Source organism: Bombyx mandarina, chromosome 01 (genome assembly GCF_030267445.1).
Source record: "Bombyx mandarina strain Sakado chromosome 01, ASM3026744v2".
Classification (NCBI taxonomy): domain Eukaryota; kingdom Metazoa; phylum Arthropoda; class Insecta; order Lepidoptera; family Bombycidae; genus Bombyx; species Bombyx mandarina.
The window spans coordinates 6201201-6224864 of record NC_143208.1 but is presented as its reverse complement, the minus strand read 5'-3'; the positions used below and the strand labels follow the sequence as shown (position 1 = coordinate 6224864).

Genomic DNA, 23664 nt, shown 5'->3' with positions numbered 1-23664 from the left:
TTGCCTGAAGGGCCTGGGAGACGCGGTTCCATGCTGCCTTCTCCTGGAGAATCAGCGGGGGCGGGGCGACGGTTTTTTGCGCGGGTGCGGGCTTGGGACGCGGCGGTGGGGTTGCGCGGCGGCCGGAGTCCGACTCCGGTGTCACGACTACCTGCGGACGGGAGGCAGTCGCTGATTTTGTTTGTTTTGTCGTGGAGCTCCGGGACTCCACGGCGCGAGTACGTTTTTTCCCGCGTTTTACCGTTTGGAACCCATCCGAGGTTCCGGGCTGCGGGCTCGTCGCGGACTCGAAGTCCATCTCCGATCCGGTATCGGAGTCTGAACCTGAGTTAATTATTACGGACGACGCGACGGATGAGATTGGCGAGAATGACGTCGCGGGTGCGTTAGGCGCTTCGTTGGCGCTAGGCGCTTCGTGAGTCGCTACGTGCGTACGTGCGCTCAAATTGGGTTTGGGGGCGGGGCATGACTGCGCGGCTCGAAATGACGCGGCGAGGGACGCGGGCGGGGCGGGACTCGCGCGGGCGGCCCTGTAGGCCGCGAATTCGGCCGTGAGGTTGGATAGCACCGGGTACTTCTCGGCAAGTAACCCGAGAAACCCTAAGAGCTCTTCTTCCATTTTTTTCGTTTTTGCCCGGGGGGGGCGTCCCCGGGACTTAAGGCACACTCGCCGAAAGGCGAGTCCCCTGAGTAGGAGTTCACCCCCTGAGCTTTACCAGCTCCAAGGGGGGGGAGTGCCTTTGCCGTGAAAACGGCAGTCGGCTAGGATTGGGGTGGAAGTTTGGGAAGGTGGGGCCCCACTGGGTTGTGAGAATGCCACAACAAGCGGTGATCTCAGCGGGGGGTTAGTCTCGAAAGAGACTGTTTTACTCGCCGAATAAATAAATAAATTTAATAAATGATATGAGTGGATGATAATGTGAAGTCGTTACGATGCACAATCGACAAGTTCGAGTTGCTTTTACGACACAAGGTCGCGACGCCAGCGATAGTGCGTCAAGAATTCGCAACAATGCCGCGATCGATGCGACAACGACAATGCAGCGAAACTCAAGACACAAGATCGCGACGGCAGCGACAGTTTCTCGCAAAAACACGTCCGGACTGTAAGGTGATGCAATCGGAACTGATGTAGGCGAACGGTCCCATTCCATACAAATATGAGCTAACTTTTACGCTATCGAGAACGTTTAGCACGGCGCTATCAATCGGGCTCTTGGCCCGTCGACCGAGGGAACCGGCGTTCATGTTGCTGGCGGCCGCCGGTCCGGCGTCTGGAGAACGGCGGGATGGATGGAATATGCTCTGCGTAAACCCTGTCCCGTCGTCTCAATAGCTCCGACTGGGTTCCCGCCCGGTCCGGGGTAGAGCGCCGGTTGTGAGCGGCAGGAGTTTTAGTGAGGTTCGACTCCCACATACCCCACATGCCTTGCGGGTGGGAAACCGGCGATTTTCTCCTGTGGAAAAAAATAATCGACAACGTTAAAAAACTCGCACTAAGCACATGGATCATAAAGATATTTGCATCGGATTCGTACTTATGTGTTTTTGTGTACATACTATGGATAAATATTATGGATATTTATTTATTTACTATGGATAAACGCAAAAATTTGAGTAAAAATATACCATTACACAGGATGGCCCATGTGAGGATCGAACTCACGACCTTCGCGTTATTAGCACGACGCTCTAACCAACTGAGCTAATGGGCCGGTATTGACAGAATTCAAAAAATTAACCTTAAACCAAAAATAGGCATCTGAATTAAAGAAAATCTGGCTCAAATTGCCCTTTTTAGAAGTATTATAGCATCAGTTATTGGTTAAATACGCTATAGAATTTTTATAGTGTTTTCGAAATGTTAATTAAGGATTTTATACAAAGGAAATATAAAGGATATATAAAGGACCTTTTCCGGAATCCAGGACCCAATTTTAACCAATTTTATGATATTACAAAACATTACTGCCTACTTAGTTTCCCAAAAATCAATATACAGCTTGTGAGCGAAATCTGCTATCTACATTGGCGACGTGAGTTTCCTCCCTCGCCCTCACAAATTTCAATAATTACAACTCTTGAATTGATTCATGCTTTTGGAGATAGATGGCGGATAGAAATATTTTAAGTCCTTATACTAATGATACGAAAAAGCAGTAAGAAATTGATAAAGGGACTATATAAATATTGAAGAGATAAATGTACAAAATACTTTTATGAACAGATTAAGTAGCCGCATTGAGGTCCGTATTATACGGTATGTCGTTTTTAGTTTAAGATCTTGTATTTTGTCTAAATGTTGTATGTTTATTGTAATTATTTTCAGTTTAACTTTATCCACGAACGGTAGGACGTTAGGGGTATTCAATGAGAGATGAGAATTAGTGGAAAGAAAGCTTCCGTTATGGATGCAAGATATTGAACACCAACGATATCTTATAAGCACAATCTTCTCTCTATTCGACTTATCTTGAATTCCTTCTGTTCCTTCCTGTTCTTTAGATAGATATTTATTTAAGCGTTTTTTTAAATTACATATCGATACAAGGTTTTCATGAAAAACCCTATTGTTTCAAGGGTGGACTTTGATTTAAAGATTTATTTGAAAGTGATATTTTGCTATGTTAATTCCCGTTTTTTAATACGCATCATGCTTTTCATTAACGATCTAAAATCATATAAACCTGGAGCAACAAATTCATTCTCAAGACTAACGATAATTAGTACGCTAATGAAGACTTAATTGTGAGCATAAAAAAATTGTAACTACCCGCAATGTCGTATGCTTGTAACTTGCTTGTTGTTGCATAGTTTGAGACGTCACGTCGTCTAGTGTGAAGTAGAATACGTTAGCTGCTAAATCCAATAGTTTCACTAAATAACATGCTTAAACAAACAGGACTTCTGCTTGCCCTAATGTATTATAATCGTTCAAATTAAGCTCTCTTTATCGTCAGGTTTTGGCGTGGTCTAAGAATGTTAGATTAAGGCTTACTACTTGGTATTAAATTATAGATTAAATAAATACCCGGTACTAGCAGGATAAGTTTACTAACAATCACGTATAATCCGAAAACAACATATCCTCATATTTACCACATTGTTCTAATTTCGATACACTTTTCACGAATATACGAAACACTCGCGAAAGCTTTGACTAATGCTATAAAACATATTGTAATAATACTTCCGGAATTATTTGAATTGTTGAAAAAACAAAGACTGCGTAAATATAAAATGTATCCATGAATACGAATTTCAAAAGAAGAGTAAATGAATATTGGCCTATGTGGGGTTCGAACCCACGACATTCGCGTTATTAGCACGACGCTCTAACCCCCTGAGCTAATAGGCCGGCACTTTAAGGGATGAAAATCTCAATTTGATCCAGGGAAGCTGAGTTATGCGCATGCGTGAAACCCCAGACAGACCTAAGCTCTTTACTACGTCACTACATTCGCATCAAAGCTTTGAGCACCACTGCAATTTTTATTACGTAGTTTTTGCATTTGATGAGTATCGAAATGATTATATAATTTAACTATGAAAAATAATCTATGTCATATATCTGACAATTGTGAATACATCTGAAGCCTTCAATAACTTTTGCGAAAAAAAGAATTTGTTAAAATTACATTTTATCAGTACATACCTACTGCATGAATGGATCTATTGTATATTTAAACTGTGATTAGGATAACTGTATTTTAATATAATTGTAAAATCTACTATAGATTCAGTGTTTTCATTATGAATGCACACGAGTATATAAAATTTAATATTTTGATGAAAACGTTTAGGTATTAAGAAACTTTATAGTTTTACTCATGAAAAACTATTCATTTATTTGCACTTGCATTTATTATTAAAAAAATATTGTGATATGCATATATTAGACATTCAACAATCCACTTTAGAAATTTCATGATTTGTTTTTTAGTTAAGTAATTATTAAGTCTTTTACGGCGCTGTTCCGGTACATCTATATATATAAAAATGAATTGCTGTTCCTTAGTCTCGCTAAAACTCGAGAACGGCTGGATTGATTTGGCTAATCTTGGTCTTGAATTATTTGTAGAAGTCCAGAGAAGGTGTAAAAGGTAGATAAATAATGAAAATGCTCGGAATAAAAAAAATAACAATTTTGTTTTCCCTTTGATGTGTCCCCCGTCGGACGGATTCCTTTTGTTTGTTTTAAGTTTATTTTATACAAAAGCTTAGGTCTTTTATTTCTCGATTGAGGCACTACGAAGTCTGCCGGGTCAGCTAGTATTTGATAAGTATTTATTTAGATGAATTAGTACCTGTCTTGAAATTGATATCCTAGCTTGATATCCTCGTTGGTCGATTGATTGTGAGTCTGACTACTGCAAGAGCTTCGAGTTCGATTCCTGGCTGGAGTCAGTATTTATATTACAGATATTTCGACTTGTTCTTGTCTCATATGTCCTTTTTATTTGTGATTATGAAATGTGGAAGTAATTATGATAAACAAAAACATCTCCGGTATAGTGGTCTCACATAAGTGGGTACTATTCGTATCGTATCGTACATATAGGGCGTAACTAAAGATATGAAAATCAAAAATCTTTTTTTTTTATTGCTTAGATTGGTAGACGAGCTTACAGCCCACCTGGTGTTAAGTCGTTACTGGAGCCCATAGACATCTACAACGTAAATGCGCCACCCACCTTGAGACAGAAGTTCTAAGATCTCAGTATAGTTACAACGGCTGCCCCACCCTTCAAACCGAAACGCATTACTGCTTCACGGCAGAAATAGGCAGGGCGGTGGTACCTACCCGTGCGGACTCACAAGAGATCTTACCACCAGTAATTACGCAAATTATAATTTTGCGGGTTTGATTGCGGTAGGTAGAGGTCCTACCACCAATAACAAGATAGTCTATACCGAATAGTTATATGGCAGCGTGAGAGTATTACTATACGGCTCTATTGTATGACGGACTTGGTCAGTAATTAATACTCAGCCTAGCTTACCTCATGGACAAGAATAACTTTTATTTCCGGTTCGTCCAACAAAAATATGTTTCACGTGATATTGCATACCACACCCGCACTAATATGATTAATTGCTCAAGATAACATTATTAAAACGAGTGACGCTGTGTCTTAAGTAAATGCTTTGTAACTGTATTTACTTTATCAGTAATAACTGCAGTGTATATCCAGAGTAATCACAACGAAACTAAAATTAAAATAAACACGTTGAGTCTTATATTAAACTAGCGACCCGCCCTCGCTTCGCTTCGGAAACATTAAAACACACATGAAACCAAAAAAAAAATAAAAAAAAAATAAAAAAAAGTAGCCTATGTTCATCAGGGACAATGTCGGCGTCTAATGGAAAAATAATTTTTCAAATCGGTCCAGTAGTTTCGGAGCCTATTCGAAACAAACAAACAAATCTTTCCTCTTTATAATATTACTAGCGACCCGCCCTCGCTTCGCTTCGGAAACATTAAAACACACATGAAACCAAAAAAAAAAAAAAAAATTTAAAAAAAGTAGCCTATGTTCATCAGGGACAATGTCGGCTTCTAATGGAAAAAGATTTTTTCAAATCGGTCCAGTAGTTTCGGAGCCTATTCGAAACAAACAAACAAATCTTTCCTCTTTATAATATTACTAGCGACCCGCCCTCGCTTCGCTTCGGAAACATTAAAACAAACATGAAACCAAAAAAATTTATAAAAAAAAAATTAAAAAAAGTAGCCTATGTTCATCAGGGACAATGTCGGCGTCTAATGGAAAAATAATTTTTCAAATCGGTCCAGTAGTTTCGGAGCCTATTCGAAACAAACAAACAAATCTTTCCTCTTTATAATATTAGTATAGACAACACACTTGAAATACGATGTTCGGATATCAAAACAAGACACTGTGCCCTGTCGTATCTGAAGATCTGCAACATTGAACCTCAATTGAGTTGCATCATGTTGGCAAATAAAAATAAACCTTCAGCCAATAAAGTGATATTAATTTCCGCGTGTCTGAGATGCTGAAGATTAGTTACTGCTTACGTGACGAACCTCGGAGCCGCTGATTTCGTGTGAACGCCAAGTATTTGGTTGATAATTGCGTGCAGTAATGATTTAATATCTTGTACGTAGCTTAAATAGCGGCTACAGTCTGTTAAATACTTGTATAGTTAGAAGCGCGAGATATTTCAAGATTTTATTCGAAAATTTTCCGAATTTAATCGATTTTCACCCGAAATTTATGACCACGACCACTCTGCCAAGAGTCTAAACGATTGAGAAGAAGAAGAATTGATTTTCGATATGGTCCAATATTGATTATATGTTTTTTTGAAAATAAACTTATCTTTAGAAATATTACTCTGCCAACTATCGTACTTATCAAGCTACATTTGACACAGCTTTTGTCGGCAGTTTTGCCTTTTTGGACTACATTTTGTACCTGGTGGGCGAAGACACGTATCGCAGTGCAATACAAGTCAGCTCATATTCTGTCCCAGGGCTTATGCGATTTTCATCAAATGCGGTCAAAATCGATTCAGTGATTCGTGTGACAGAATTACACTAATATTGATATCGCTGTGGGCTATCAATCGAAGAATACATTAGAAAATTCTAAAAACATTCGAATGTCGATAGCTCTTATTCGTAATACCTGGACTCGATGAAATTCCGGATCAGGATCAGGAATTTTGAATACAATATAAATTACATAAAGTTAACAATGGCCATAACTTCAGAATCATATTTAAGACAAGACGATGAAGATGAATTCGTGTTAATTTTTTCTATTTACCATATTTAAGATAAATAGCAAAAATTAACATGAATTCATTACGTGTCGTCCACGAAAAATCATTTGTATATTTTCATTAATTACGTAATAATTAAAGACGCCACAAAAAGTTATCTGTTTTTTATTTGAACAACAATAGTAGTAATAGAATTTAAAATGCAATTTTTATGCAAATTTTTCGGTACTCGTTTTAGTGAAGGTCGTTTTTGAGACGGTTCGTAGACGAAACAATTTGTTTTCATTGATTTATATAGCTAACGTAAACACTGCGAATCAAAAAGGAATGCTTAATGAAGTAACGAAAACAGAAATATGAGTCGACGCTTGAAAGGCAAACGTGACTAAGCGACAATGCGTGAACTTTACAGTAGACTAATTTAAAGTTAAAATACCTGAAAACAAAATCTATTTTAACGAATCTAGCTGTAGTAGAATCTAGCTAGTAGCTGTAGGATTGAAATGATTTTAATAGACCTAGAAATATATTTTTTTGCGCATCGAATATGGTTATTGCCTATAATTTATGTACAAAGCAGTTATTGTCGCTTAGTCACTTTTGCCTTTCAAGCGTCGAAATGTATTCTGATTTTCAGCTGAAACAAAGGCTTGTCGTTCATACTATGTAAAGGCTAGCTTAAACATAAGCACCAAAGGGTGGAGCGATTTCAAATAAAATAAAAAATCCCAACGAAAAAGTGAATAAAATATTTAAAATCTGGACATTTTTTCGTTTTGTATTTTTACGCAACAAAACACTGTTTCTTGCAAATTAACCTTAGAAATAGTAGTCATATGATATATATACCAACGGATATTTTTAATGACGGATTCAAGGGAAATTGGGTATAGTAAAAGAATTCTCGCTGTCGTTTTCTCAACTTAATTTCTAATTTTAATTGTGGCTAAGTCATCATCTGTAATAGAATTTTCCTCTATTCTAAAACTGCCACATTTGCATTGTTTTTTTAAGTTAGTTAACGATTTCTTTTGTTCTCTTTACCTATGATGTTCAGCAACATAACTTCGAATTTCAATAACCTATGTTCATTTGGTTTCGATTTGCTGACGATCACTGCGGCTAATTAAGCTCAACTTTGTGTAACATTTTCGTAATATCTGTATTCATGTGCTGAATATGTAATAATTTAATGACATGAAAAAAAAATATGAATCAACATTCCTATTCATACTTATAGCACGCAACGCTCATATTAATGCTATTTGATTAATTTCTTGTCGTTCCCACGATACTGAGTAGTGTAATTGTGAGTTTTCACTTCCGGTATCCTTGACATCAAATCAGATCCAAGGCTGAAATCAAATTACACCTCTATCTAACGCATACAATAAAGCTAGTTAGATAGACAGACATTTTTCGTTTAAATTCTCTTTCGTCATATAGATTTTAGATTTACTCGGTTTATTTCGAAATTAAATTTAAGGAATCAATTCCAATTCAATTCAATGTATTATTTACAAGCAAATTAAATTGCATCGTGTTAAAGTCGATTAGCGAGTAATTGTACTTATGCTTGAATTTGTTGGAATGAATCGATTATCGTTTTCATTATCGTTTTAATTAATTACAACGTACGGAAAAAAAATATACCGGAATAAAATTATAGATAGATCTTTTCTTTCTTTTGAATGTTAGTTTATTATCAATTACTTGGAGCTCATGCTATCAATAAGAGAAATTGACTTCACATCTCCTCTTGGAAGCATTCATGTGGTGAGGTCTATGGACATTGATATAAAAAACCACAGACGATTCGTTCGCTCATTCGCTAACCTATAGTAATAAAATTCTACTAGGCCTTCTATTAAAAAGTTTCAATATCAGCTTATATTTGCTCGAATCCATTGTTTCCGCGGGATGGTTAATTAAAAATCTATTAAATTACCCGAAATAAAAATTCGTAAATGTATCGTCACTAACAAAAGAAACTTAGTTTTGGACCAGCCGTCGTTTTCAGGATTTTAATCACCCTGTATGTTATTACCAGGTTATGTCGCGAATATTTCCACAAACAAAACACAGCCTTCAAGTAATCTCTAGGCAGTATAATATTTTTGTTATTCAGGACACTTCAAGAGGTTGTTCGCTATAGAAGGAGCGTCGTGACAACATAGCACGACGTAAGGATTAAGTTTTAGTTTTATTCAAATTACTGACGCTATTAAAATAGAGATTGTATTTTAGATAAAAGAACCATTCTTTGTTCTGCGATTTGCGAAGAGATTTTCCTTAAAAAGATTTGCGAAACAACGAGCTTCAACTAGGTGATAATACAACTCTAAAATAAATTAAGCGGAGCCAATTTCGTATGATTGATTTGCTACTGAGCTGTAGAATGCATTTTCCTAAAGTTCTAGCCACAAATAATATGTAGGCATTAGAAATACATTAAAATTTTAAATGAAACTGTCAATGATTGGATTTCCACTAACTTTGATGAAGAGATAAAAAATATTTATAGAAAATTCAGGCAACACTGTGTTATTTAATAAAGTAAAACATTTTTTTAAGCTGATATGAATGAAAAATAAAGACCTTTCTTACAATTATGTTAAAATTATTCATCTAAAAACAATCTGTTCATCTACAGCTATAAAAAAACAAAATACGTGACATATCGTGGAGTCAATAATAAAATATCTGGATAAGATATTATTAATGAAGCTGTGATTATATTTGATTTCAATGAAGTGCCCAGTGCAGTACCATGTGTACCACATAATCACGTTTACGTTGTACATGTGATATCATAATTGGATATTAAAACGATTCTACGATATCAAACAAGTATATAATTCAAGATGCAAGTACACTGTCTGGGAAGAACTAACTTAGAAGACAATAGCGGCTACAGGCCCTCATTAAACGTTACTGAATGAAAACAACCCATTATCTTACATTTAATCTAGCCCCGCTATGAGTCGAGTTGTTTTAATAAGCGAAGAAGCATTTACGAGATATTCCGGCTTATATATATTTATTTAACAACGAGTTTTTTCCCTACGTATTTGCCGGTAGTTTAAGGAGCTATTGCAACTAAGCTCTGACTGGTATGTGAGCTCACGGGCACGGCCTGAGAGAGCTTGCTAATACTGACCCTAGCAAGAGCAGTGTGTCGCAGAATCTACCACTAGATCGGTATTGCGACCCACTGAGATCCGTCAAGAAACTCATTGGGTGACAACGTATATACAGTACCAACAATGTCATATATGTAACTAACTCGAGGGTAATTTAGTACGCAAATATTTTTTTATTTAAAATATATTTTCCGAAATAAAATTCTCTCTTCGCCTTTAATTTCGCTCTTATTTGGCCGTTTTGTGTATTATTGGTCGTTTCGTTCAAGAATCACCATCTTGCATATTACCGTCGTGAAGCATTCGTGGATTTCGCTTTGAAGAATAAGTACATATAGCTGTATGACTATTGAGAATTCCACCTGAAATTTCAAAGTACTGGAGGTGAGAGACCTCCCTCCCACAAGGTGATTGACGATCTATTCAGGTTCTCGGGATTCCGCTGGACGCAAGCAGCGCGGGACCGGTCGTTGTGGCGAGACTTAGGGGAAGACGCCTGAGGGCGGAAGGATAGAATGTCATTATTTATGTCTATGGGTATCGGTAATTACGAAATTTCCCGACTTCCTCAATCAAAGCGATAAAAAATTAAATAGGGCGTTGGTTCAAAATTTTTAATTTTACTATATAAATCTATGAACCGTTCTCATTTTAAGTATACTTACTTACTTCTGTTCTGTTCTTTCTTTTAGTTTAGTTGCAAAAATTTTAGGTTTATAACTGGAGCCATGAAGAAAGTCACGATTCTAGTATCATTTGACCACTCGTTACGATTACCGGAAAATAAACATTAAACATCAACTTCTGGGACATGTTCAATGTATGTAACATATGTACCTATATTGTTCATGTGTAGACAGTTCACACAAAGCATCGGGCAGGTTTTGTTACTATGTAGCTCCGACATAGCGTTGCTAATGTTACCATCAACAGTGCGAGCCAGCACAACGATGACTCGTGTTACAAATCTAACAACGGCCATTAGGTTGCACAATGGAACATTTAATGTCTCAAGCTGTTTTGGAGTGTCTACATGATCAGAATACGCCTTGCATTTCGTCACCGAATGATGTTTGGGATTCACATACGTTCGACTTCTAATACACTGCCGCATATTTTTAGAACAATAATATTGAACATTAAATCAATGCAAATGTTTTTTTTTTTTTAATTTTGTTGGTAATGAACTTATTTATACTTTATGGCGAATCCATACAACGAATCCAATGAAAAATGTTTCATTTGAAATTTATGCATGTATTTAGCGCCTGCGGAAATTATAAAATTTTTATTCGATAATAAAACGTAGGAAGTATACACACAACCGGATAAACTATGCAATATATGTGCAAAGTTTTGTTCAAATCCTTTTGAAACAAATTAAGACAATGAAATGGTATACGTAATCCGACCCTAATTAATAATTATTATAACAAATAAAATTGTAACCTCCCGTTTGTCACATTAAAAACGAAATTGGAATGTGTGTTCCAATGTGTGTTTGTTGACATTAACGATAAGCGGAATTCAAATTTCATAAGATATATCAATAATGACACAATTTTTTTTGATTGTTTTCTTCCTTATCCTAAGTTGCGAGAGATACTTACTAAGTAGACCATCATGCTAAGAGGCATGAAACATAATATTCAATTTTAAATGTGAAACACACGCAGAAAATTTCAATTGCCACCGTGTTAGTTTTCAGACATCTATTTGCCTGTTCATATAACTGTTCACTATTAATCACTAGAGGTATATGTCGATAAAATTACATACACAGGTGCACTAACTTACGGTCCACTTGATGTTAAGTGGTAAGCCATAGATATCACAATGCGAATGCCATTAACTTGAACCATGGGGTCTAAGTTTCAATTGTAGAGTTTACGGGTTGTCCAAACCCTTTAGACGCTCGCCGGATCTTCTCAGTGCGTCGCGTTTCCGATTCGGTGGTAAATTCTGCGAAGCACTGCTCTTGCTTGGGCCAGTGCTAGCAACACCTCCGGCTTGAGCCCCGAGAGCTCACCTACACGCTAGAGTAAAGCTGAAATAGCCTCTCAAGGCTATTAGCGTAGGTAAAAAATTAACGGGTAGGCGTGATTGGTTACGGCAGTAATTGTCAGGTTGGAAGTACTAACCGTCCCAGCCTACAATACGACCACCAATAATTACGCAAGACATATAATTTTAGCGTGTTTTATTGTTAACACACTATTATTTTACTGGTGGTAGGACCTCTTGTGAGTCTGCGCGGGTAGGTACCACCATCCTGCCTATTTCTGCCGTGAAGCAGTAATGCGTTTCGGTTTGAAGGGTGGGGAACCCGCTGTAACTATACTTGAGACCTTGGAGCTTATATCTCAAGGTGGGTGGCGCATTTACGTTGTAGATGTCTATGGGCTCCAGTAACCGCTTAACACCAGATGGGCTGTGAGCTCGTCCAACAATCAGAGCAATAAAAAAAAATAAAAAAATTACGTACTCACCGGAGTCACCGGTAAATTTTCGGTTCACATGTTTCACGCGTGATTGTTAAGCTAGCGTGTGTGCGTGTATATGGCGATATTTTTTTTGTAAAACCGACAACAATAGTGATGTATTTATGTACCTACTCTATCAATATTGTCTATTGTGTCAGAGAGCGTGTATCAAATCGTAAATAATTGTTACAAACACCTCTTTTGACCGTCATCGCTCATGGTTACAAAACTAAAACTTTTTAGAACATTTTACGTAACTATTAAAATCAAAGTAATAATCATAACGCCAAAATATTTTCTACCAAGGATCAAAAAAAAAAAATTTATGTATATATATATATATGCTATACATGCTTTGAAAACAAACCACACGTGATCCAATGTGAAGTTAGGAAAACAATGAGATCATTAAAAAGTATCAGTCACGATAGGTCTATGCATTCCTTTGACTAGAATAGTACTGCGTATTAACAATGTACAAGTATAGAATAGCAAAACGATTAACGATAAGACCGACGACTGACCTTAACGATTAACAACCCTTCCTAAAACCTAAACTATATAAATATTGATATAAATATTCGCTTTCTAGGCCAGGTATAAAAAGCACTTCGTTTATTTTCCTTATTATTTATCGATTCTAAACGTCCAATCAATCTACGGCAAAGCGACTGGCGAACTCCCTTCACAAATTTAGGATTTAATATCCTTAAAACATTTAATCAGTAAAAGGTGTCTGTGGAAACGAAAGTAATATTGGTTCTTAATAGTTTCTAAATTTGGAAAGAATTCAAACGTCTGAATGCAGGGGAAATACTTAAGTAATATAAGCAGCATCTATCTTGCATAAAACGTGTGATAAATTAATATTATTGCATTTTTATCTATATAAAATTCGTGTGGACAATAAATCTCACAGCTGTGCCAAGTTTTGGGGAAATAATTCCATCATGCACAAGCAAGGACATAGCGATTTAAAATCATTTAAGTCACGCTGTTTCGAGCGAATTTATTTGAGTTGAGCTGTATCGTTCTGTGCAACGCAAGCTAATTCTTTAGACGCAAGCTAATTCTTTAGGCATTTTAGTTTTGCAGGAAAAGAAAACATATCATAGGTTACAACGAGATTTTTTTCCACTTAAATATAAATAATGCGGTTCTCACATTCGTCACTCATAAAATATTCTGAAATATGTTATTATTTTTGTCCATACTCCTTATAATAGCAATATAATATATAATATAATTAAAAAATTTGTTGCTTTGTATTTCTTGATCAACTTCAAGTTTACGTAATAAATATGCTTTGTGAATTTTTAAAGTTTATTCGCTTTCTGAATACGAATGGAACCTCTGACGAATTTAAATTTTGTTATGCTTGTTATTACTCCACTTAAATATTTTTTATGTGTAAAGTAAACAGTGATATGTTATTAGAAAAATTGATTCAAGTAAAATTTATTATATCTTTTTGTTTTTAACAGGGCAAAAGAGATAACACGGCATGACGGCTACTCACGGAGGCGGACGTGAAGATGAACGTCCGGACAAAGATTCTGTATACACCATCAAAATCGGGTTCAAGAATGATGGTTATCAGCACGACCGCGACTCGAACGATGACATAGTCAAACCCCCGCCTTTGCCCACCGAGGAGGACAACTACTCAACCGGAAAAGTAAAGCTTTCCAGGAACGAGAAATGGAGAATTCTAAAGAACGTAGCAGCGGTTAGCGCCGCATTCATGGTCCAGTTCACCGCATTCCAGGGAACCGCAAACCTGCAATCGTCGATAAACGCCGCAGATGGCCTAGGAACAGTCTCACTGAGTTCCATCTATGCAGCCTTGGTAGTCTCGTGTATATTTGTACCAACGTTCCTGATAAAAAGACTAACTGTTAAATGGACCCTCTGCCTCTCTATGATATGTTACGCACCATACATCGGGGCCCAGTTCTATCCGGCATTCTACACGCTGGTGCCGGCCGGTGTTATTGTAGGTCTGGGCGCAGCTCCTATGTGGACTGCAAAAGCGACGTATCTCACGCAAGCGGGTAGCGTTTACGCGAAGCTAACTGACCAAGCCGTTGACGGGATTATCGTGCGATTCTTCGGCTTCTTCTTCCTCGCTTGGCAAACGGCTGAACTGTGGGGAAATCTGATCTCAAGCCTCGGTAAGCTAGTTGGCCGAACTGTTAGCTATTTTTTTTTTCTAATTAGCATTTAGCTGATGAGTAATGTGTATATTTTCCGTCCAGTGTTTTCATCGGGAGAGCACAGCACAAACTCTACAGTCGTGGATACCAACAAGACTGCCCTTACGTGTGGAGCTAACTTTTGCGTCATAGGAGGTGGTCACCATGACAACCAGAATTTGCACCGACCACCGGACAGCGAGATCTACGAAATCAGTGCAATTTACTTATCCTGTGTCGTTGTCGCCGTCATAATGGTAGCCCTTCTTGTTGACCCATTGTCTAGGTAAGTTAATTTTTATATGAGACAAATGAGCACAAACCGCTTCTTTAGAAGTATTTAAACATAATTACTATAATGTGTTTAGTATTAAATGTGTCTGACAATAATACCGATGCACACATATCTTGATTTTTTGAGAGCAAATTTAGTAAAACGCAAGATTGTTGACAGAACATAAGTTACCAAATGAAAATGGTCTTCTTAAGGTTCTTAAATATGTAGATGATCTATACTTGGATTTTAATGTAAATGTCAGTTTTTTTATAAAAACATGTCTGAAATTACATAGCAAAAAACAATCAAATTCATTTTTAAAATTTAATAAATAAATCTTATTTTTAATCGCTTGGCTACGTCCAATAACTAAATAAACAATAGATTTAAAAAAAAAAAGATTTTTGATGTAAGTTGTCACAATATTTTACCTTGATTTAATCTTAAACTATTATCAAGTTTTATGTATCATATAAGCATGCCTTCCATTTTATGTTTATTTCAATAAGTATTATTTTAGGTACTAAGTTCTATCTGTAATACAATGAAGAAATTACGATAAAAAAAACGATTAAAACATTCTGGATGCTTTATCTTCTTCCAGGTATGGTGAAAAACAAAGGAAAGCTGATCCATCTAGGGAGCTAAGCGGTATACAATTGTTATCTGCTACCGCTTATCAGCTGAAGAAGCCAAATCAGCAACTTCTTATTCCAATCACCATCTGGATTGGAATGGAGCAAGCTTTTATTGGAGCTGACTACACTCAGGTAGACAAACAAATGTTACACGTTAAAAATATTTTAAGTGATAATTTTTCTGCAATCCATTCACTAATGCTAATGACAAACAGCGTTCACAAATCAATAGTCCTTTAGTCTTTGCACCGTGCTGACGTCATAGAGAGAATATCGCTCGCGCCTATTGATCCTTCTTATTTGTTTTTTTGCTTTAAATTTTAAAACGACGAATGATTAATAGCTGTCCGAAAAAGGTAAAAGAGCGAAGTGTCTTCGTCATTTATCTTCGAAGCGAGGTTATGTGGTGGTACTTTGTAGCAATTGAGACTTATGAATGCGCTTAATCAGTGATTCTTTGTTTTCAGGCATACGTCTCGTGCGTTCTCGGAATTCGCTCTATAGGCTACGTCATGATCTGCTTCGGCGTCGTCAACGCTCTCTGTTCGCTGGTATTTGGTTCGGCCATGAAGTTCATCGGTAGATTCCCCATATTGATAATGGGAGCAGCACTGCATTTCGGCCTGATTGTCTGGCTGCTTGTATGGAAACCCGACCCAAGATTTCCGACGGTGTTCTTCGTAATTTCTGGACTGTGGGGTGTTGGAGATGCCGTATGGCAAACTCAAGTCAACGGTGAGACTATATTGATTTTGTCATCGAATTAATGTACTTTAGATATGACAAATAAAGTACTAAATAAAGCATTGAAACAAATGAATATAGTGTAGTCGGTGTTTTCAAGTTGTAACGAAGTACAAATCCAATGCTAATTACCACAAATTATTTACACGACGTGCTAGGTATTTATTTTCGGAGAAAATATTAATATATGCGGGATTGTAACGACACAGTTGCATCGCTCGACATGAATGTGTACATGCACTGTGCATCTTATCCTTTTAGACGTGACTTCATTTCACAGTTTGATTCTCACAATGCAGGGATCAGGGTCAGATGATGTTGTATGGTTGGCTTACGATTATTTATTTCTTTCTTTTGCTTGGCCACAGGCTTGTACGGTGTCCTGTTCAGGCGCAACAAAGAGGCTGCGTTTTCAAACTACCGCCTCTGGGAAGGCGCTGGTTTCGTTGTGGCTTATGCCTACTCAACGCACCTGTGCGCCAGAATGAAGCTTTACGTGATGATGGTAGTGCTCTTAATCGGTGTCGTTGGATACATTATAGTTGAAATTCTACATAAAAGGAAGGTAAGTCTGAGATTCGTATGTATATTGATTTTTAAATAACTAACTTGGACAAATAGATACTCAATTTATTGCTTAGATGGGTGGACGAGCTCACAGCTAACCTGGTGTTAAGTGGTTACTGGAGACATCTACGACGTAAATGCGCCACCCACCTTGAGATATAAGCTCTAAGGTCTCAAGTATAGTTACAACGGCTGCCCCACCCTTTAAACCGAAACGCATTACTGCTTCACGGCAGAAATAGGCGGGGTGGGTGTACCTACCCGTGCGGACTCACAAGAGGTCCTACAACCTACCATATTTTATACAGATCTTGAAATTCATAGACATCGCGTGCCCTGTCTAGTACTAAAGTAGAAGGTTATGGTATGAATTTAGTTGGGCATATAGCTACTGTGGACGGATGACACAGCAAAATTAATATCATGCACGGCATTCATTTATTCAACATAATAATCCTTATCTTTTTACATAGGCTCTTCGTCAGAAGGCTATCGCAGAGGACCCGGCAATCGCCGCTCAAGCCGCCAAAGAACCACCAGAAGAAGATGACGAGAAGGATGAAATTGACGACGAAATCGTCATCACTCACCTGTAAAGCCATGGCTGCTTGTCTCGGGCTGTACCGGGACGCAGCTAGTGCACTAGTGTCCTATCTGAGCAGACCGTCACATCTCATTAAAGGTCGTTTCACAAAGGTTTGTGCTTTTGCAAAGCCTTTACGTCGTCAACAGATGCCCCGTTATATTTGGAGCATTACACTGCCCAGTTAGGACATATGAAAACTCACGTCAAATAACTCCACAGGCAACGTAGAACTTCCATGACGTACAAAATATCATGCCATACATTTATATTAATATAATTTCAGATGATAACCTAGTTTAGGTACACAAAATCTCTGACATTCGTATTGTAAACATAAATGAAATGGATATCTATGTAATCTTTTCTATAGTTTTAGGAGTCGACTTCAAAAATTCTGTGCGAAATATTACAATAGTACAAAATTGCATGCGTGTTTTCTAAATATTTTTCTTTTCAATTTTAATCATGACAAATTTTAACAAAGTGAATATTTATATTTTATTATTTTAAATTTTTAATAAATTTGTACAATATAACATATATATAGGGCTGGCTCTTCAAGAAAATTATATTAATATTCTTTAAACTTTCTGTCATTCTTTTGTGCGTTAGCTTTCGTTTTATTGTTTGACATTTGGTAGTTTGACTTTTTTATGTTTCTATATGTAAAATTGTGTGTTTTCAGAGATAAATTTATTTCTTCATGACTTTTTGAAATGTAATAGTAGTGCTATAAATCAAACGTTATTCTGATAAAATATAATTATCACGAACGGACTAGCAAATTTAATTATCTTTGTTGATTTCTTCAGGTGAAATCGAAAAGGGGTTGATATATAAATTTTATTATATTTATTAAAAATAGCTAGTTCAAAAACAAAATTTCACCGAAGTGGTAAAATATGAATTTGTATTAAAGTCAGTGCAGGTAAGGCATTTCACGCACGTTGCGGTACTGTGTGCCTTACAACAAAAAATTGCGTGTTTTGCATCTGGGCATGGCTTTATTATATTTTTGATTGTTTTCATAATAATGAATATCATTACAATATCCGTGGCTGTCCATTGGATCCCATGATAGTTGCTATTAAATAAATTGCTTCCTGCAGACGTAGACAAATGCTGTTGTCTTGTCAGCTACATAAAAGAAATAATAAATGGTTCTAGCATTGTCTTTTACTGACGAGTATTATTGCTGCGAAATCTTCCACAGTCAATTTAATTGTACGCGGAAGAAAAATATATAATTTCGTCCTATTTCGGTTCGCAGCGTGTTTGTAGAATTGAAAATATTTATGGTAGATTTTATATTTAATTATTGTTTCGAAAAGCACTTCTTGAATGATTTTGCAAATCTTATTTTATTTTTATTGCAACAATTCTCATGATCGTAATTTTGAACTCTTTAAGAATTTAAAATTTTATCTTTTTTTTTATTTTTTTTTATTAATTTATTATAATATCATCGACAGATATCGTTACATGAATTTTATGTTATAATATTTTATGAGACATAATATATCTATTAAAATTATTTATTTAGACATTTGTTTTAAAATGTAGTAAAGCGATATCCATTAGGCACGTCGTCCACGACATTACTCAAAACATGACAGATTCAAACTCGGACGTGTCAACGCTGTATTTTAATGGCGGTTTCGAGTAGGTAATAATTTTTCTATAAATTTATTGGCATCGTATAAGAACCTGTCATTCTTATATCTAATTAGCAGCTGGCTTACTCTATTTTGAGTAGTATCGTGGACGGAGGCCGAGAACATTTTTAAACACCAACGTTTGATGTCATCTATTTTATTTGGTTGTTTATAAATTAAAGTATACATAAGATATTTAGATCAAATAAATTAATTTTTAGGAATATAAATATTTTAAATAGATAGGTTACTTAGAATGTAGATAAATTGACAAACGACCCGTAGGAAATATGTAGAAATAAAACCTTTCGTTTATTAATAATTAATGAAATAAATACTACATCTTGTTATGTTACTAATTGCCTGATTGTTAATTTTTAAATGTCAGCGTAAGTTTTTGATTCCGATTCAGCTATAGCTTTGTAAATTTATTGATGGCATTTTTAAGTCTTTCTTTCACAATAAGATCAATGCGAGATGTATTCCATATACATATTTAACTAATCTCACAGTGCAAGTTTTGGTAAGAAATTCAATTAAAAATTAGACATTAATGAATAAACGAAATATTATTCTGCTTCGTGTGTAACATCTGCAGGTACATTTCACTAACGAAATGTGCATAAATCTATTGATTTCATAAGTTATCTGTCTTTATGTTTATGTACCTATTTTCAACGGGTTGTACGTTTAAAATTGTAGGGTTTAATGTTTGAGTATTCTAAAATATCTTGTATCCCATTAATAATAGTCGGTCATACCGCAGCAGAAAATGAGCGGTCTATTGCATATGTCCATAGTATATCCATATCCGCACACTTTCACGCTTTCTGTGAAAGAACATTGCCTACCAAGCACCTTCTGTACCAAATATACTATAACCCAAAAAGTGGGCTGCTTCTGAATCTCATTCATTAAGTATTTATGTTTATTTACCTAAAAAAAAACATTGTACTATTTTAAACGTAATCACGTACTTGTTAGCATTAAGAATCTGCAATTTAACATGGCTGCCTGCCTATACTATATATTTTCTCGCGTGCTCACATAATAATTTAATCAAAAGTTAGATAGATAAGTTAAAAACGTCCTATTCATAATTTTGAATGTCGTTCACGATGGTCCACGAGGTGGAAATCATGCGACATCAGATCGTGAAAATATTATTGAATCAGGTTGTTGATATTTATATTGAAACTTTTAACAAATTTTAAGACAGGAATGTTATGAATAAATTACTCTTAGACATTATTTAAAAATATAGGTAGGTGAAAAAACCACGTGATAAATAACAGTAAAATAAATAAATGTATTACTTTTTAAGATTAATTTTAGAGTAAATTAATTTTTAAATTACTTGGTTCTGTAGTTCTTAGGATGTATTATTATACATTTCTTCTTTAAATCGTATAATATCATCTTATATTATTAATGATATTGTAATGATAATATTATTGATGAATTATGTGATGAAATAAAATTAGAAAAATTGTTCATGTCTTTATTATATTCGAATCGATTAATAAATTATAAGAACATAAAAAACAGGATTTCATTATTCTTCTCCGGTCAAAAACATATCATGATAATTACATTATTTAAAAAAAGCATTGCACTCAATCAGTTTCGCCTGTTCTAATCAGGACTGTGGCTAGACCTTAACTTTACAGGTGGTAGGACCTCTTGTGAGTCCCCGCGGGTGGGTACCACCACCCTGCCTATTTCTGGCGTGAAGCAGTAATGCGTTTCGGTTTGAAGGGTGGGGGCAGCCGTTGTAACTATACTTGAGACTTTAGAACTTATATTCATTCCCGGTCCAGCGGATAGAATGGAAAGCAGTCGACGTCGCCCCAAACACGTTATTTCGGATCCTCCTGATCCACTAACGGTGCTTTTAGGTAACTCAAGCACCGGTCACCGTTCTCGTCGAACCCGTCGCTTGCGACGAAGGGCTTGACGAGTAAATTAACCCTCAGACACAGCCCACTGAGTTTCTCGCCGGACCTTCTCAGTGGGTCGCGTTTCCGATCCGGTGGTAGATTCTGCGAAGCACGGCTCTTGCTAGGGTTCGTGTTAGCAACGTCGTCAGGTTTGAGCCCCGTCAGCTCACCTACTAGTTAAGGTTCCGCTGAAATAGCCTCTCAAGGCTATCAGATTAGGTAGGGAAAAAAAAAGAACTTATATCTCAAGGTGGGTGGCGCATTTACCTTGTGGATGTCTATGGGCTCCAGTAACCACTTAACACCAGGTGGGCTGTAAGCTCGTCCACCCATCTAAGGAATAAATAAATAAAAAAGTGCTTGCGTACAAAGTACACATGTCAGAAGTGAAACTTTTTTGGCGAACTAATTTATGAGTCTTGCTTATATTTATACAAATCTAAAACTTTAGATTTCCGAGACTTAGAGGAAGGGAAAAGGGAAGATATGTTCCCGCCAAAAGTCTGTCAAATGTCAATCTCAAACCTCAGTGTTGACAGGTGTTGACAGTCACATTAAGTTTAGATTTCTAAATTGTAAATGACTAATATTTTACCAATTGAATTGACTAATTTAATTTCACGCTATTTGATTAATGTTCCAAATTCTTTTCATTTCATTTCAATTCTCCCATTGCTTTGAAAACATCGATTGGAGTTTCATCAAAAATTATGGCTTTATTCGCTTTGAGATGTTTAATAGCCGCTTGTATTTCGTCCCGCATGACGTCCAACTCCCGGTAATAAGTGCTGTAGGGTTTGCTAGCATATAATGCTCCATGGCGATTTCTGAAGTCGTCGTGGCCTAACGGATAAGATGTCCGGTGCATTCGTGTTGAGCGATGCACCGGTGTTCGAATCTCAGGCGGGTACCAATTTTTCTAATGAAATACGTACTCAACAAATCCTGGCGAATAGTAATTTGTATTATTCCTTAAACACATTCACTATATATCCTTTTTATCCGTTACCGTTGTTTCAAAGCAGTCCTCAATATCCCACGTGTTAGGTTTAAATAGGCGCGTTATATATCGCACTTTATCATGGAGATCCTTGGTACGGTAGTACCAGAATACTTTTCCAGTTCACATAGTTCAGTTCATCATTTGTATCCATGCGGTCACGTCAGCAAGCAGCCTGTATGATAGGTGACTTGGAATTCAACATCGCAATACTAGGAACTCTGGCTTTGAGATTTCGGCGCTCTTCAATCAAACGTCAGGTGTTTTTTCTTATTTATTGCTTAGATGGGTGGACGAGCTCACAGCCCACCTGGTTTCAAGTGGTTACCACAGCCCATAGACATCTACCACGTAACTACTGCCACCCACCTTGCAATATGAGTTCTAAGGTCTCAAGTATAGTTACAACAGCTGCCCCACCCACCAAACCGAAACAAATTACTGCTTCATGGGAAAAATAGGCAGGGTGGTGGTACCTACCTGTGCAGACTCACAAGAGATCCTACCACCAGTAATTACGCAAACCGTAGCTGTGAGCTCGTCCACCCATCTAAGCTATAAAAAAAAATGTTTTTGACTGTGATTCCTGTATTATTAAGGTTCTAGTTACGACGGTGATAAAGAAGTTGTGCACTCGAAAGATTTTAAAAATAGTTGCTTCTTAACATAGTGCACGGATATTAACGAGGCATAAGCTATTTTTAAATATATAATCGATTTCGGTAAAGTCCCCGCTTTATTTATATGGAACTCGTCACGTACATCCGGATTGGCCGTGCTGGCTTCATTTGTCGAAATAAAATCATTTCGATAACAGTTTTACAACCTTTATCTTAATAAACCTTTGCTATCGTACTTTATTCCAAATTTTACAATGCTCCGAACGAATGATAATGCACTATTTTATTTTGGTGGTGATAGTAATATATGTGTATCTGATACTTGTTATTGTTTTTAATTCATTAAATTGACACCTAATTTATTTATCTAAATTCTTAATTTCCGCTCGTTCCGATACCTTTTGTTTATGTCCTTAAATATAATAAAATGTAGACGTAAATAGTTCATTACAAAAATATTAATTCATCATTCATCATCATTATCCTGCCCTTCTCCCAGTCACCTGGGGTCGGCGCAACATGTTTGCTCCTTCCATACTCTTCTATCATATACCATTTCTTCACTCACTCCCCTCCTACCCATATCGTCTTTCACACAATCCATCCATTTCTTCTTACGTCTACCTCTTCCTCTACAAAAACATTAATTATGAAGAATAAATATTTATGTAGTATTAAAATAGTTATAATAATAATAGATCTAAAACAGACATCCGATTTTATGAAACGAAATATATTTTTATGACCAGGCACAAAGCAATTTCAAATAATAGATACATATAATTAATTTCATATTAATACATATAAGATCTATGAAATTCTAATTGCACTTGTTGATATTTTTAAATAAAACTTGAATAATATGTGGCTCTATAAAAACAAAGTTTTTTTATTTTATTTATTTCAATTACTATCCAACTAAAAATCTACTGCATTACTACACTAACTTGAAAAAATAATGGAAGTGCAGAAAAAGTTAACGTTGGAGAAAATCCACTTTCTTTACATTCCATTCCTTACATTATTTCCATATATTGCATTAAACTAAATTATTGGAATC

The 23664-nt window shown here is 36.3% G+C and overlaps 1 protein-coding gene and 2 non-coding genes across 4 annotated transcripts in view; 1 reads left to right on the top strand and 2 right to left on the bottom strand.

The window, feature by feature from the left end:
• Positions 1–17811, top strand: part of LOC114244563 (UNC93-like protein) — a 103323-nt gene extending 85512 nt beyond the window's left edge. For both annotated transcript variants that reach the window (XM_028176425.2, XM_028176423.2), the window contains 6 exons: positions 13867–14556; positions 14641–14863; positions 15459–15624; positions 15960–16227; positions 16605–16801; positions 17277–17811. In XM_028176425.2, the coding sequence (XP_028032226.2) occupies positions 13887–14556; positions 14641–14863; positions 15459–15624; positions 15960–16227; positions 16605–16801; positions 17277–17399 (1647 nt within the window). In that variant the 5' untranslated portion in view covers positions 13867–13886 and the 3' untranslated portion in view covers positions 17400–17811. The remainder of the gene's footprint in view (positions 1–13866; positions 14557–14640; positions 14864–15458; positions 15625–15959; positions 16228–16604; positions 16802–17276) is intronic.
• On the bottom strand, positions 1642–1715 carry TRNAI-AAU (transfer RNA isoleucine (anticodon AAU)). The gene has a single exon. It is a non-coding gene; the product is annotated as a tRNA-Ile (tRNA).
• TRNAI-AAU (transfer RNA isoleucine (anticodon AAU)) lies at positions 3285–3358 on the bottom strand. Its single transcript has one exon. It is a non-coding gene; the product is annotated as a tRNA-Ile (tRNA).
• Positions 17812–23664: the final 5853 nt, after the last annotated feature.